The following is a 12,109-nucleotide window of genomic DNA, read 5'->3' as shown; positions in this document are numbered from 1 at the left end:
ATCACCAAAAGCGCACCTCAATTGGCTTTCTAAGGCAGTCTTAACTGCTGAATGCGAGCGATAGAAACACTATGAAATAAGGATTTTGCCACATATCACAAAAACGGACCATAACCTTCAATATTTATATACCAGTATCTTGCAGTTTTGCAGTAATCAAATTTTCCTCTAAGAATGCTGGAAATGTACTAAAACACATAGTCTGTGGCCTCCAGGGAACTGCACTAAGTTCGAATGTATACCAATAGACCGCCCAACCGCTATCATTTTCGAGCCCGGCAGAACAAAAAACGGTGGGAATGTTCTTTTTGCCTTGCGATGTCAAAAACTCACAGTAATTTATCGTCAAACACCTTTTAAATGTTGAGGATAGGCTCGGCCTAAAGAGGTTATTGGCTGAAAAAAGTTCCCAAAAAACGTGCAATAAATGGTAGGCGTTGCGCAGGTCACAACATGGGGGTCCATTTACTGCTCGGACAAAATGAACTTTGGTTTTTAGGCTTGACGGGCATAGATCGCTACCTTCTACGTAACAAAAAATCTGTAATGAAAAGTACTGAATTTTTTTTCGCAGTCATTGCTGTTTTGTTTTTCGGTGATTTATTTGCTTTTCTTCATTGCGTACCCGTCTCGATTGCAGTATTTATGTTGTTTAAGCTTCACGTGCATAGGGGAAGGCTTTTCCAGAAGTATAGCTAAATAAAAAAAACCGAAACAAAAAAACGCAGGACTGCTAAAAAGAAACGGCTAGACCGGCAGTAATACAGGTGTTTGTTACAAAAGTCCCAAAGTTTAATAAAACGCAGTGGGAGAAGTGAATGTGTTTATAAGTGCAAGCTGTTTGTTGCGGTGAACAGAAAATAGACAATTTTCAAATACCTTACGATACACTGTTACTCTGTGCGCATGTGGACGAAATATGTTCAGAACTAATGAAAAAGCACGAATGACTGGGCAGCTGTACTCATTTTCTGACTACTATCGGTCGATCAACCCCGGGGCGAACATAATGTGAATCAACACAGTCATACCTTAAGCCGGTGAAGAAAAGAGCGCAAATTTGCATGAAGACTAAAGATGGTATGATATAGCATGATATGTGGGGTTTAACATCCCAAAGCGACTCATGGCCTCTATGGGGCACCGCAATGGAAACATGAAATTAGATCATATGAATTTCTCAAACAGTGCTGATATTGCACAGTGATTACAGTGATTGAATCCCTGTCATATTGCACAGGGATTCGATCGTGCGACCTTAAGAGCAGCAACCGAACGCTAAAAGCAATAAACCACCACGGCCGGTTGAGTAATAGAAGTTCCTAAATGCTGCAAATACGTTATCCTGCTGAAGGCAACTGATCGTTTATGCTAATGGAGACCCCTGATTGCACCATGGTTTTGTTTGCTTTTTTTTACCCCGAATATATTTTATTTTACCGCCTCATTTATTGAACCCTCCCACTGCGCTGGTGTCGTGTGCAACTACGCTTGTTCTCGGAACGCTGAACATGGAATTTGCAGTGCGGCAAAACCATTTATTAAGCGATTGGACATAAATGGATTTTTCACCAACAATGGACAGAGGCAATGCCGGTTGGTCTCTCGACTTCGCACTGTGATGCTTGAAGCATTTCAGACGGGGTGAATTACCTTCACATATGAAAGGTATTGGTTTGGGCAAATTGGTGATCAATAGATCCATGCAACCGAAAATTGAGAACACAGATGGCACTACGGAAAAGTAAGGCGCGCTCACTGTAAAAAGGTTTTAAACAAGAACAGGCATACTCAGATTGAAAATAAACCAGGAGTCCTCTTTGCGGTCTCAACACACCTCGCAGTTCAATCGTGCTGGCTCGGAAAAGAAATGAAATTAAAAAGGGGCGTCACGCCTGAATATATGGGGACTGAAACATGTGTGCAGTTATTGGCACCCGTGTTTTCATCCATTCGTTATCTTTTTCAGTCTGTCTTTCCAGTATACCCTGCTGCGTCAAGCACGGCCCGATCCTAATCGAGAAAGTACGACTTTCATTTAAGAACTCGAGACCAATGCGGTAGTTTGACACTCGATTCGGTGTCAAACGTCAACGAACGTAATGAGTTTTGGGTGGCGAAGTACAATGAACAACAAATCCAAGTGTAAAGAACCGAAAGTCTCCCTGCCTATGTTGCTTATATAAGGATATGTACAGGGATCAAGACGACCACAGCAGAAGCCTCGTAGGCTGAACCATCGCCGATTCCGCACCGAGAAAGTGAAGTAGAATGCCCCTGCTGGTGACTCGCGCGCTCGCAGCCGCCTGTCTTTGTCTTGCCTTGATTCATACAGTGTCGGCGTTTGGAGAACACAGACTTCACCGGGACCCTGTCAATGCTTTCAAGGTGAGACGCTATTAGCTGTCGCAGTGTAAGAAACCGGTTCAGCACAGGCAAATTCCAGCCAAACGTTCTTTGAGTTGAAGAGGAAGAGGTAGTCCCGCAGACTTCTCGCCGTGTGACGAGGTGATGAAAGAGTAGAAATACCATCGTTGTCGTTATCACCAACGTGGCTGCATTCCCTGAAGGACAATGGAATTGTCGTTTATCGCAAAAAAAGCCCTGTTTTGGGGTTGCTGCAGACATCCTATCCCAGCAGTTTCCTTATCCCTCCCCCTTTCCATTTAACTCTGTAATCGCCTGCGCTGTTTTTATTGTCATGGAATTCACCACGTTATCCCAACTGACCTTCTCGTCTCTTTTATCCGCAATACATGTTACACCAATGTAAATTTTCACCTCTGGGTCTCAGCTAGGATGGCTTTGACTCGTGTTTTCTCACTAGCCCACGCTGGTACATTGCAGTTCCTTAAAGTTACTGATCACATTTCCTTTTACACTGACGACTTCATTGATCGCATTTTACATACAAGCGTCTTTGCTAGTCTGCCTGTCTTATAACTATTGGTGGGCCCTGACATGATACCTCGGTTATATGCTTGCTTCTCGAGTAATACGGCGACCTGTTTTTCTTTCTTAAATTCCAGCACATCTCGTCGCCGATGTTAGGTGTTAAATTCAATGTGCCAAAGGCGGTGTGGACAGCTCGTAGACGGTGGTAACCGCACACCAGCAGACCAGGGAACGTGCCGCTGCAAAAGCCTACTTCTGTTTTTTCGAACAATCACAGACCAAGTGGTTTTTGTAACCGCTTCATATATATGAGGTTCATGGTTTGATACCTCGTGCCACAGACTATCTTTAGGTTTTTCACTGGATACAAACTTTCCCGTGACCTATTCCACGGCTTTCTTAGAGTGAAATGTTCGGGAAAATGAATCTTTGAGCCCACCTCGTGCAGGCCAGTAAACAAGTTTGTCAGGAATCTCTGTGGCCATGCGGTTCGTTTAGGGAGCATAACGAAATCGTCATTGTTCACTTTCTTTAAAATGCAGAGTATAAAAAATTCAAGTATTTAAACCCTTTACCATCGTTCATAGCAACAATGATAATCAACCCTGTATTACACGCATGAAAATCTTTGTCGGTCATGTTCCGAAGTGCCCAGCGTAGCCAACTACCTCTCTTCTGTCTCTCTCTCTCTCTCCTACCTGAAGATATTTGACCTCTTCCCGGAAGCTGTGGCGGTGTACACTTCGAGCCACGATCCCAGCCTGGAGTGCTTGACTGCCAAACGCTCGCTGTACCAACCAAACAAGAGAGTCGCCTACACTTGGAGCCTGAAAGGTCATGGAGGGTCACAAAAGTACGACCTTGAACGGACTCCTAAACATATCGAAAATGCAATTTTTTTCGATTATACCCCAGAGACCTTCTAAGGCTCTGTTCACACGAGGAAACACGAAAAAATCGCATGGAGAGAGGTCAGGCGAGTATATGGCGGATGGAGAAGTACAGTAATGCTGGTCTTGGCGAGAACTTTTGTCACGCTGAGAGCAGTGTGCGGCCTTGCGTTATCGTGGAGAAGGCTCCATTGTCCAGATGCCCATAAGTCAGGGCGACGGCGTCGCAGTGCATCAGGCATGTGTTGGAGCACACGGATATAAAACTCGTGATTCACCGTCTGCCCTTGTGGGACGAACTCGTGGTGCATGACACATGTGGCATCGAAAAAAAAAAACGATCAGCATCGTCTTTGTTTTGGTCTTCTGTCGCCGCACCTTCCTCGACACCGGAGTGCTTGTGGACCGCAATTCGGCACTCTGCCTTTTTGTTTGAGGATCGTATTGAAAACACCATGTTTCGTCTTCAGGAATGATGCTGTCGACTAATGCAGCATCATTCTCTGCCTCAGAGAACAAATCAGCGCTCACTGATGCCCGCGTGCCCTTCTGGTCCTGTGTGAGGGAGTGTGGCACAAGTCTGGCATTCAGATTTCGTTTCCCCAAGTTCTCAAGCAAAATTTGGTGGCATGTTGTCTTACTAATGTCAAGAGCATCTGACAGCGTGCGGACTATAATGATGCGGTCTTGCTGTACGATTTTACTGATCTGAGCCACGTTTTTTTCATTAGATGAGGTTGAAGAGCGCCCCTGCCTTGTGTCGTCTTCCTCCGACGTTCTCCTCGAAACGAACCTCTTGTGCCACTCGAAAAATCGCGCCCGCAATAATGTCGCGTTGCCGTAAGCGTCACGCAGGAGCTCATACGTCTGTGTGGCTGTCTTGCCAAGCTACACACAGAATTTTACGTTTACACGCTGTTGGAGGTGGACGTCCATCTCTCCACATTCACTCACAGTAGAATGCGCCGACGACTAGTGACAACGTATTTTTCTACATGTAGTGCCATGTAGCGGCTGCCACAGCAATTAACATAAATAGCTCAGGGTAGCCCGAGACGATGGCGCTACACATACGCATCAGCATTTGTTTTCGGAAATCGCTTCTAGAGAAGAAAATAAATCAGTCTCGAAACTTTACGGTCAAAGGTTTTTATATGTATGTGTCCGTGTTTGTGTGTGAGGCAATTGTAATGCTTAGTGATAGCTGTGTTTTTATTCGCATTATACTAGCTCGCATGGCAAGTTAGAATAACGCTCCACAGTTAAAATAAATGTGGTATGAGGAAGGGTTGTTTTACCGTCCCTGAGTTGCACATGTCCATGATATAGGATATAGTTCAGCGGGTTAAAAATTTCAGTGAGGGGCAGTGTGGCTACATCTCATGAGCTGTTTATTTCGTTCGACTTGCAGGGGCGAGCATGTACTTACATACTTCCCGGGGCCAAGTAAGGACACCGTAATCGGCATCGCAAACCGCGGTAAGCATCAAGCGTATTTTCTTTCCTTCTTCGTACCCATATCTTAAGATCTGTATAGACAAAATATTCAATACAGGAGCAAACATAAGTATGTGGTGGACAGTGCAGGCTCTCATAATGCGTCAGGTAATATCTCGCAGAGTAAATTTATTGGAAACCGCGTTTAAGTATCAGCCCTTTTCTGCATAATATGGCGAAGTGAATAAATGATGAATACACTTAGCTATGCAGTGCACACCGCGAAACTCCGTGATGGCGAGCGTAGTAGTAGTGAAAACATTTATTTCGGAAAAGAAGAGTTAGACCACTGGGTGTGGGGGAGAGATAGACTTGGAGCTTCAGTGGTTGGTCTTCCCTATTGCAGGATACCGTTGGCCTCAGCCGCTGCCTTGGCTCTCGTCACCAGCATAAGCTGCGGGGTCGGGTTGGAGTCAGACAGGAGGGCCTCCCATTTCTCTAGACCAGTTCTATTTATTTTGGGTACCGAAGGGATTTTTTCACCACCGCACATGGCGTGGTACGTCGTGATGTATGTCCCACACCACACGCACCCTTTCACCTATCTATTCGGGAACATTTTATGAAATATGGGTCTGTTTTAGCCGCGTTAGCGTTCTGGCCTGTTCCTGATGGGGTTGTCCGCCGGAGCTGAATAGTTATTGTCCGCTCCCAACAACGCCTTCACTGCCTGCCCATAAGATTATGCCGTCCTGAAGGGTTAGACTGGCGAACCCAGCCTCTGGTTCATGAAGTTATAGACTGTGCTCTTTAAATCTATGCCTCATTCACCCCTTATTTATCTCTTCCTTGACGACACGGTCCATGTCCCCTCACTGCAAGACAGCTACCGCGTTTTTTTCCTTTTGTAGCGATAGCTACATTACGGTAGCATTTCGAGCCTTCAGCGTGGCGGCGCCGCCGTCCTGTGGCGGCGCTACCCTGTGGCTGCGCCACCACGCTGTAACGTGGTGTAGAGCAGCTGCCAACGGCGCGGCGCCGTGGCTGATCACGTGGTTGGTCAAATGGTTGGTCGCGTGACCAAGTTCCAATCGGCCAGCTGTAGCTATCGCGTCCCTCCAGGTTTAACCAGAGCTAAACCACCACCATTTTTTTTTGTTTTAACCACAACGCAGGCATACACAAACCATCCTCGAGACATTCCGAATGATTTTGTACCGCCTCACGTACGCGCATTCCACAAGAAGTAACGAAAGCTGCTCGAGGCGATAACTTGACCGCGAGAAAGAGCTGGGCCCAAACATATCCTCATCCAATTTTGGCAACCCAGCTCCCTTAGATAATTCACGTCCTCTGCATTCATTCACCGGCCAAGGAACAAACTATCGCGTGTGTTTCGCGGAGCATCGCATATACAGATCTCCCTTTAATAAACTTTATTTCAAGCTGCCCAGGATGGTTTTAGCACAAGGTTTATCCATGCATCTGCAATTCGCGGGAATGAAATTGAAGCAATAGTGTTGCTGGTCATCATCGGCAAGCAGTCGATGCTTTTGTTAATGCGAGCGCATTATAAGGCTCATCTGTAACGAAACCCAGTGACCAGCAGCAGTGGTCTAAAAATCCTAGATGGCATCACCGTGGTGTCAAACATACAATCTCTTCCGATGTACATGATTTGAACCTAGGACCTTCAGACTGCTAGGTGAGCACGCATCCTACACCGCGCTGTTTCTTAGAGAACAAAGGTGAACTTGGTATATGCGGAATCACGACTTTTGTCTTTGCTAGTTGGTGCATAGCAAATTCATTTCAACCACAGCGCGAAAGAACGCGGACAAGAGGGAACACTCAAGAAAGGCCCCGACTCTCGACCCTCGACTGTCAGCTCCTGTCTTATCGTGAATGTTCCTTCTTGTCCATCTTCTTTCGAACTCTGGTTTGCCTGAATTAGCTATGCACCAACTAGCCAAGGCAAAAGTCCTGATTCAACGCATTTCTTCTACATTGGGCTCTTTTCCATGTCAACGAACTAAGCACGACTTAGCTATGACCCTGGTTAACCTCGTTCCGGCAACGACCTGCCCGTCAAGAGTCAGCGCCCGTCCTGTCTTGAGTGTTACCTTTTGTCCGCGTGCATTTGGGCTGTGGTTTACATGAAATAGCTGGTATATGCGTTCCCTTACTATTGTATGCTAATGAGTAGATACGTCATTAAAAAGAAAAAGAAACAAAAATAAAAAAATACGAGAACAAAAACAAAAACAATGATCCCGCATTCTAAGCACTCAAGTAATCTTAACTGCCCTCAGTAGTTTTTTCTCAGCTAGTTTACAAACTGTGTATAAACTGTAAGAGGAAGATGGACCTTGATTCGGTTTGAACTGGTCATGTGTTTCGAATGAAACGTAGTACTTATAATGCGTTACTGAGGGCAACGGCACCCGTTTCGTGAAAAGCTTTTTCATTTTAGCACAGTGCCTAAAATGAGAGGTGTCCCCATTCCGTTTAATGCCGGAGAAAGAAGCTAAAAACACCCTCCATCGAAAATGTACCCTCAAGAAACATTCGTATCAAGGAAGACAACAGTCGCCGTAAACGAGAAAAAAACATTACGGAATGTATCTGATATTTTATTTGCGCTATTGGTGAGTGAAAAATTATGTGTGTAACCATTTTTTCCCGAAGGATATTTGCTAAGATAGTAGAAGAAAAGCAACCGCATGCCGCTGGCGGGATCCGAACCCACGACCTCCGCATGTATCTCGTTCGGTGACTTGCCTTTCTTTATGTGTGTTCCGTCACGAGCCTCTAGATTCTCTATCATTGTCCACAAGAAACGTTTCGATTAGGAGTTCGATTAGGAGTTGTTTTAAGTCATCTAAAAGGTTTTTATTAATCTCCCAAAGAATCGTTGACATCATTTTTTTGTTGCATTGAATCTTAGTATGTCACAGTGTTGCGGCGAAGTTGTCGCTGCAGCTGGCGTTAGACTACCGTCAAAAGCCAGTACATGAGCTCTGCTCTTGAGAATGAAGAAATTAAGATTTATTTTTACCTCTTTTTAGATTAGACACCTTGCTTTCATTTAGACCAACATAGCGTCCGGTTTTGAGTTTCGCGGTTAGGAATGAAATAAATATGCAGTAAAAACAATACCTCTCAGGTGTATTTGTTTCGTGCATCTGTTTCAGACACAAAGCATCCACTTCATGTGAAATATGATTACACCAACAACAAGAACTGCGTTGTTGCCAATTTTCCGTACAAGGGGGAAGGTAAGGATACTGCGTCACTTCGAAGCTCATATATTTTCTTTCGTAGTTAATATTTTTGAGTAATTATCACTATTCATGCAATGCGGGCTATGCACTCCTCTTGAATGTTTCTATTGTACGCGGCGGGACAACCATAAAAGAAACAAAAAAATGCATTTGTCAGTTTGATGTAGGCGAACAACCTTTTCCAGGCAAGGAAACATGGCAAAATTGGCGAACCCTGTTACTGCCAGGAGATATAGCTTACCGGAAATAATTACGAGCAGGACTTCTCTCCCTTTGAAGCCTAATTACATTGCTACTTCCGCAGCAAAATGTTTCAATGCTTGTTTTCTCCCAACACACTTTGAAGCTGTTCTAATGTTTGTGGTATTGACTCCAAACACGACTGTTTAGAGCAGCTATGAAAAAGTTATAGTATCTATAAAATAAGGTATTTGTGCTTTTTTACACAGGTTGTAGCATGTACCCTGCTGAGTAAAGAAAACATAATTCATATTGATGCCCACAATGTACAGACGGCATGAGCAATTAATTTTATGTACTCTTTGAAAATACATTCTCTCTTGAAAAAAAAATATGTGTGCGGAAGGCCTTTGTCACTCCTAAATAGTGTCATCTGCTCTCGTTTATAAAGGTTGGAGTGTTTTTAGTACTACGCAATTGCCAAACTAAAGATTTACTAATTGCCTCCAATGAGTTCAGGAGAATTAGTCAACATTTCAGCTCCACACACTGTGATTTGAAATAAGCGACTCGTTATGAGAGCCGTACAAAATGCTGATAAATGTATGAGTAATTTAAGGAAATAGCTTTCCTTGTGGTGGCCCTGTCACGGTGGCTCTTGAGTTGGCGCTTAATTATTTAGTAGCATTTCCTATTACAATGATCAGGAGGGTTAAAAACCTTCATTGCGACTTCACAGTGTGAGAAACAGTTGATAAAATTAAAATGACTTAATGGAAGTCACCTGCTGTAATGTTACTCATGGGGTTGAAGGCTACTGCTTATAGTTCGGAACTCTGAAAGAGATAGTTGATTACAAACAAAGGAAGCAGCCAGGGTAAACACTTTAGCCGAAAACAAATTTTAAAAAGGCCTAAGGAGTGCACTTGAAGAAGTGACATTTTTTAACTTACATATTTCTGATACCAATCCTAAATGCCTAAGCAATTTTACTGCCATGAACCTAGACTCATAGAGCGATTGAGGGCAATATGAGGCATAATATGATCTCAACATTCCAGAAGTAGACTTGTCGTCTGAGGAACAATTCTTTGTTAAGAGCTGGATAGAGGCAGCAACATACACCAGCACAGAGAGCAGATGAGGGCCTTTGGGTAGTGCACAGAGTGCTTGAATTGATGCCTACGGCGCTATCAGACTTAATATGTCAGGAAAAATGCCTCATTGCCAACCATTGCCGCTGCCTTAAAAAGTTGCCTTACATTTTTTGAAGGTTTGAGCGCCGCGCCTTCTTTGATGATGACATTCGTTCTAATGCAAGTCCTTAACTATTTAACAACAAAACTGAAATGTATTCTGCCCTTGAATGAAAGTTGCAATGAGGTAAACTAGTCTGCATTACTGGTCAAGTATTAGGTGAGATTTTGTTCCCCTTGTTTGCGGCCGTGACCATTGTGGTGTCACACGTCCGCGCAGATATGAAAAGCAAAAACGCTCTTCAGGTAACATTATTTTTTTTCCATAAAACCCTGTGCCAGGTTAATTTCAAATGTTTTAACAGTGTATTCTTTCGTTGTTTGCAGTATGCATCTTGTGGGTCAGAAGTGAAGTAGTTGCAGATGTGCCACAGGAGTGCATCGACCAATATCAAGACATATGCAGCGATAAAGTTCCCGCCTATCACGAAGATCAGTGTAAGAACGATTTGGACGTCAATTAGATGAATCAAATCAGTAAATAAAAGAATCGCCTGCAGGCATAGCGCATGCTTGGTCTTTGGAACATTTTTTGTACACCCGCGGAAATATTTGCTAACCATTGCTAATAAGCTGCAGCCCTGCTGATACATTTGGCATTGTCCAGGTTCTGGTGCCCGTAAATAATAGTTAATTGTAGACGCTGCATTGTTTTGCAAAAAAAGAAGAGAAGGCATGGAAGACGTTCAATATGGTTAGGAGCAAACTAACAATTGAAGGTGAATAAAACTTCAGTTGGTATGGTAGGGCAGCCTAACCTATTCTATCATGTCCATCATCACAGAGTGTGTGCACTTCAAACACCCTAATTAGCCTGGAAGGCACCAAAGTTATCTTGGAATAAAACGTGCAAATTTCACGTTTTGTTGGCAGATATTTTTGTTCACATTGAGTGTAATTATTGTTTATTTTCTTTGCTTCCTGACATATATGAAAACAAAACCTTAAAACAAATGTTTTTGAAAAAGTTTTCTTCTATGCATGTCATAGTTTTCAGACTATAGGTTTTGAGATGCGCCGTATTTATTTGAACAGGCGCACTTAAACGAAGCCCCAGTTGCGTAGATGTTGCTCCCTAGTTGTGCAGACAAGATTTTTTAACTGACGAACTGTACACACTGGTTGTCGTCAACGTCTGTTTTGGTTTCAACAACGAAGTCAGACTCACTCTGAGACACAAATAAAGAAATTCGATGCTTTTATCATTGCCATTGGTCAAACTGCTGCAAGAAAAAGCTGGCTATCGATAAATGTCGCCATGACAGACATCGTTGAAGCGTGTTGCCATTTTTGAATCACCTTTGCAGAGTTTAGTGGGCGCTAAACTCACAAAGACAATATTTCTGCGACATCTCCAGTCCTATAGTTAAATACAAAAGTGAAACCGATTGATGAGCCTGACTTTTCCTTGGTAAGTGAAACGAAAGCCGCATCAGGCTCGAAGGTTGCAGCTTGTCATTGGCGATAATGCCACAACGTTCCAAGACAGCTTGGGACTGGAAGCTAAGAAACTAAATGTGACTTAGTGGCTTCACTGAGACTTTCGGCATACACTTAAAAATGAAGAGACTCACCCATATATACAGAACAGTGCACTACAAAGTCGTTGCACGTACGCTCCTAAGCTTGAGGGAAAAAAATAGTAATCGCAGCCAGCGAAATAAGACCATACCGCGGCGGCTGCGTTTTTATGGAGGCAAAACTCTAAGGCGCCCGTGTGCTGTGCGATGTCAGTGCACGTTAAAGATTTCCAGCTGGTCGAAATTATTCCGGAGTCCACCACTACGGCACCTCTTTCTCCCTTTCTTCTATCAGTCCCTCCTTTATCCCTTCCCTTACGGCGCGGTTCAGGTGTCCAACGATATATGAGACAGATACTGCGCCATTTCCTTTCCCCCAAAAAACAATTATATTATTATTAACAGGTGTCTATTTAATAATAAAAAAACTGTGATATAAACGTAAAATAGACGCGCTATGTTGTTTGAAGCGCGCTCTTATCATATCTAAAATCAGATCCACGCCGTTACTAATGTAACATGCGGCAGGCAGACATCAAGCTTCAGGTCAGCCGTCAAGCAACGTAATATGTTTTTCCGCAGTAAATCAAACTTGCCAGCATATACGTAGGATAATTGAAATCCCCCCCGTTGTGAAACAAAGGACT

General features: G+C 43.7%; 1 protein-coding gene across 1 annotated transcript; it reads left to right on the top strand.

Annotated features, from left to right (window-relative positions):
- The first annotated feature begins 2,271 nt into the window (after positions 1 to 2,271).
- On the top strand, positions 2,272 to 10,406 carry LOC144103624 (uncharacterized). The gene is made up of 5 exons (XM_077636292.1): positions 2,272 to 2,388; positions 3,600 to 3,748; positions 5,197 to 5,264; positions 8,417 to 8,500; positions 10,270 to 10,406. Exons 1-5 carry the CDS (start codon positions 2,272 to 2,274, stop codon positions 10,404 to 10,406), a joined length of 555 nt encoding a protein of 184 aa, XP_077492418.1.
- Positions 10,407 to 12,109: the final 1,703 nt, after the last annotated feature.

The sequence above is a fragment of the Amblyomma americanum genome, chromosome 9 (assembly GCF_052857255.1).
Source record: "Amblyomma americanum isolate KBUSLIRL-KWMA chromosome 9, ASM5285725v1, whole genome shotgun sequence".
Lineage (NCBI taxonomy): Eukaryota > Metazoa > Arthropoda > Arachnida > Ixodida > Ixodidae > Amblyomma > Amblyomma americanum.
This window is presented reverse-complemented; position numbering and strand designations above follow the sequence as displayed.

What these genes read in the sequence shown, in the direction of transcription:
- LOC144103624 (XM_077636292.1), top strand. Translation starts at nt 2,272, where the DNA reads ATGCCCCTGCTGGTGACTCGCGCGCTCGCAGCCGCCTGTCTTTGTCTT. An exon ending in GGTCATGGAGGGTCACAAAA is followed by an intron (nt 3,749 to 5,196) that starts GTACGACCTTGA and finishes TTCGACTTGCAG; the next exon opens with GGGCGAGCATGTACTTACAT. An exon ending in AATCGGCATCGCAAACCGCG is followed by an intron (nt 5,265 to 8,416) that starts GTAAGCATCAAG and finishes CATCTGTTTCAG; the next exon opens with ACACAAAGCATCCACTTCAT.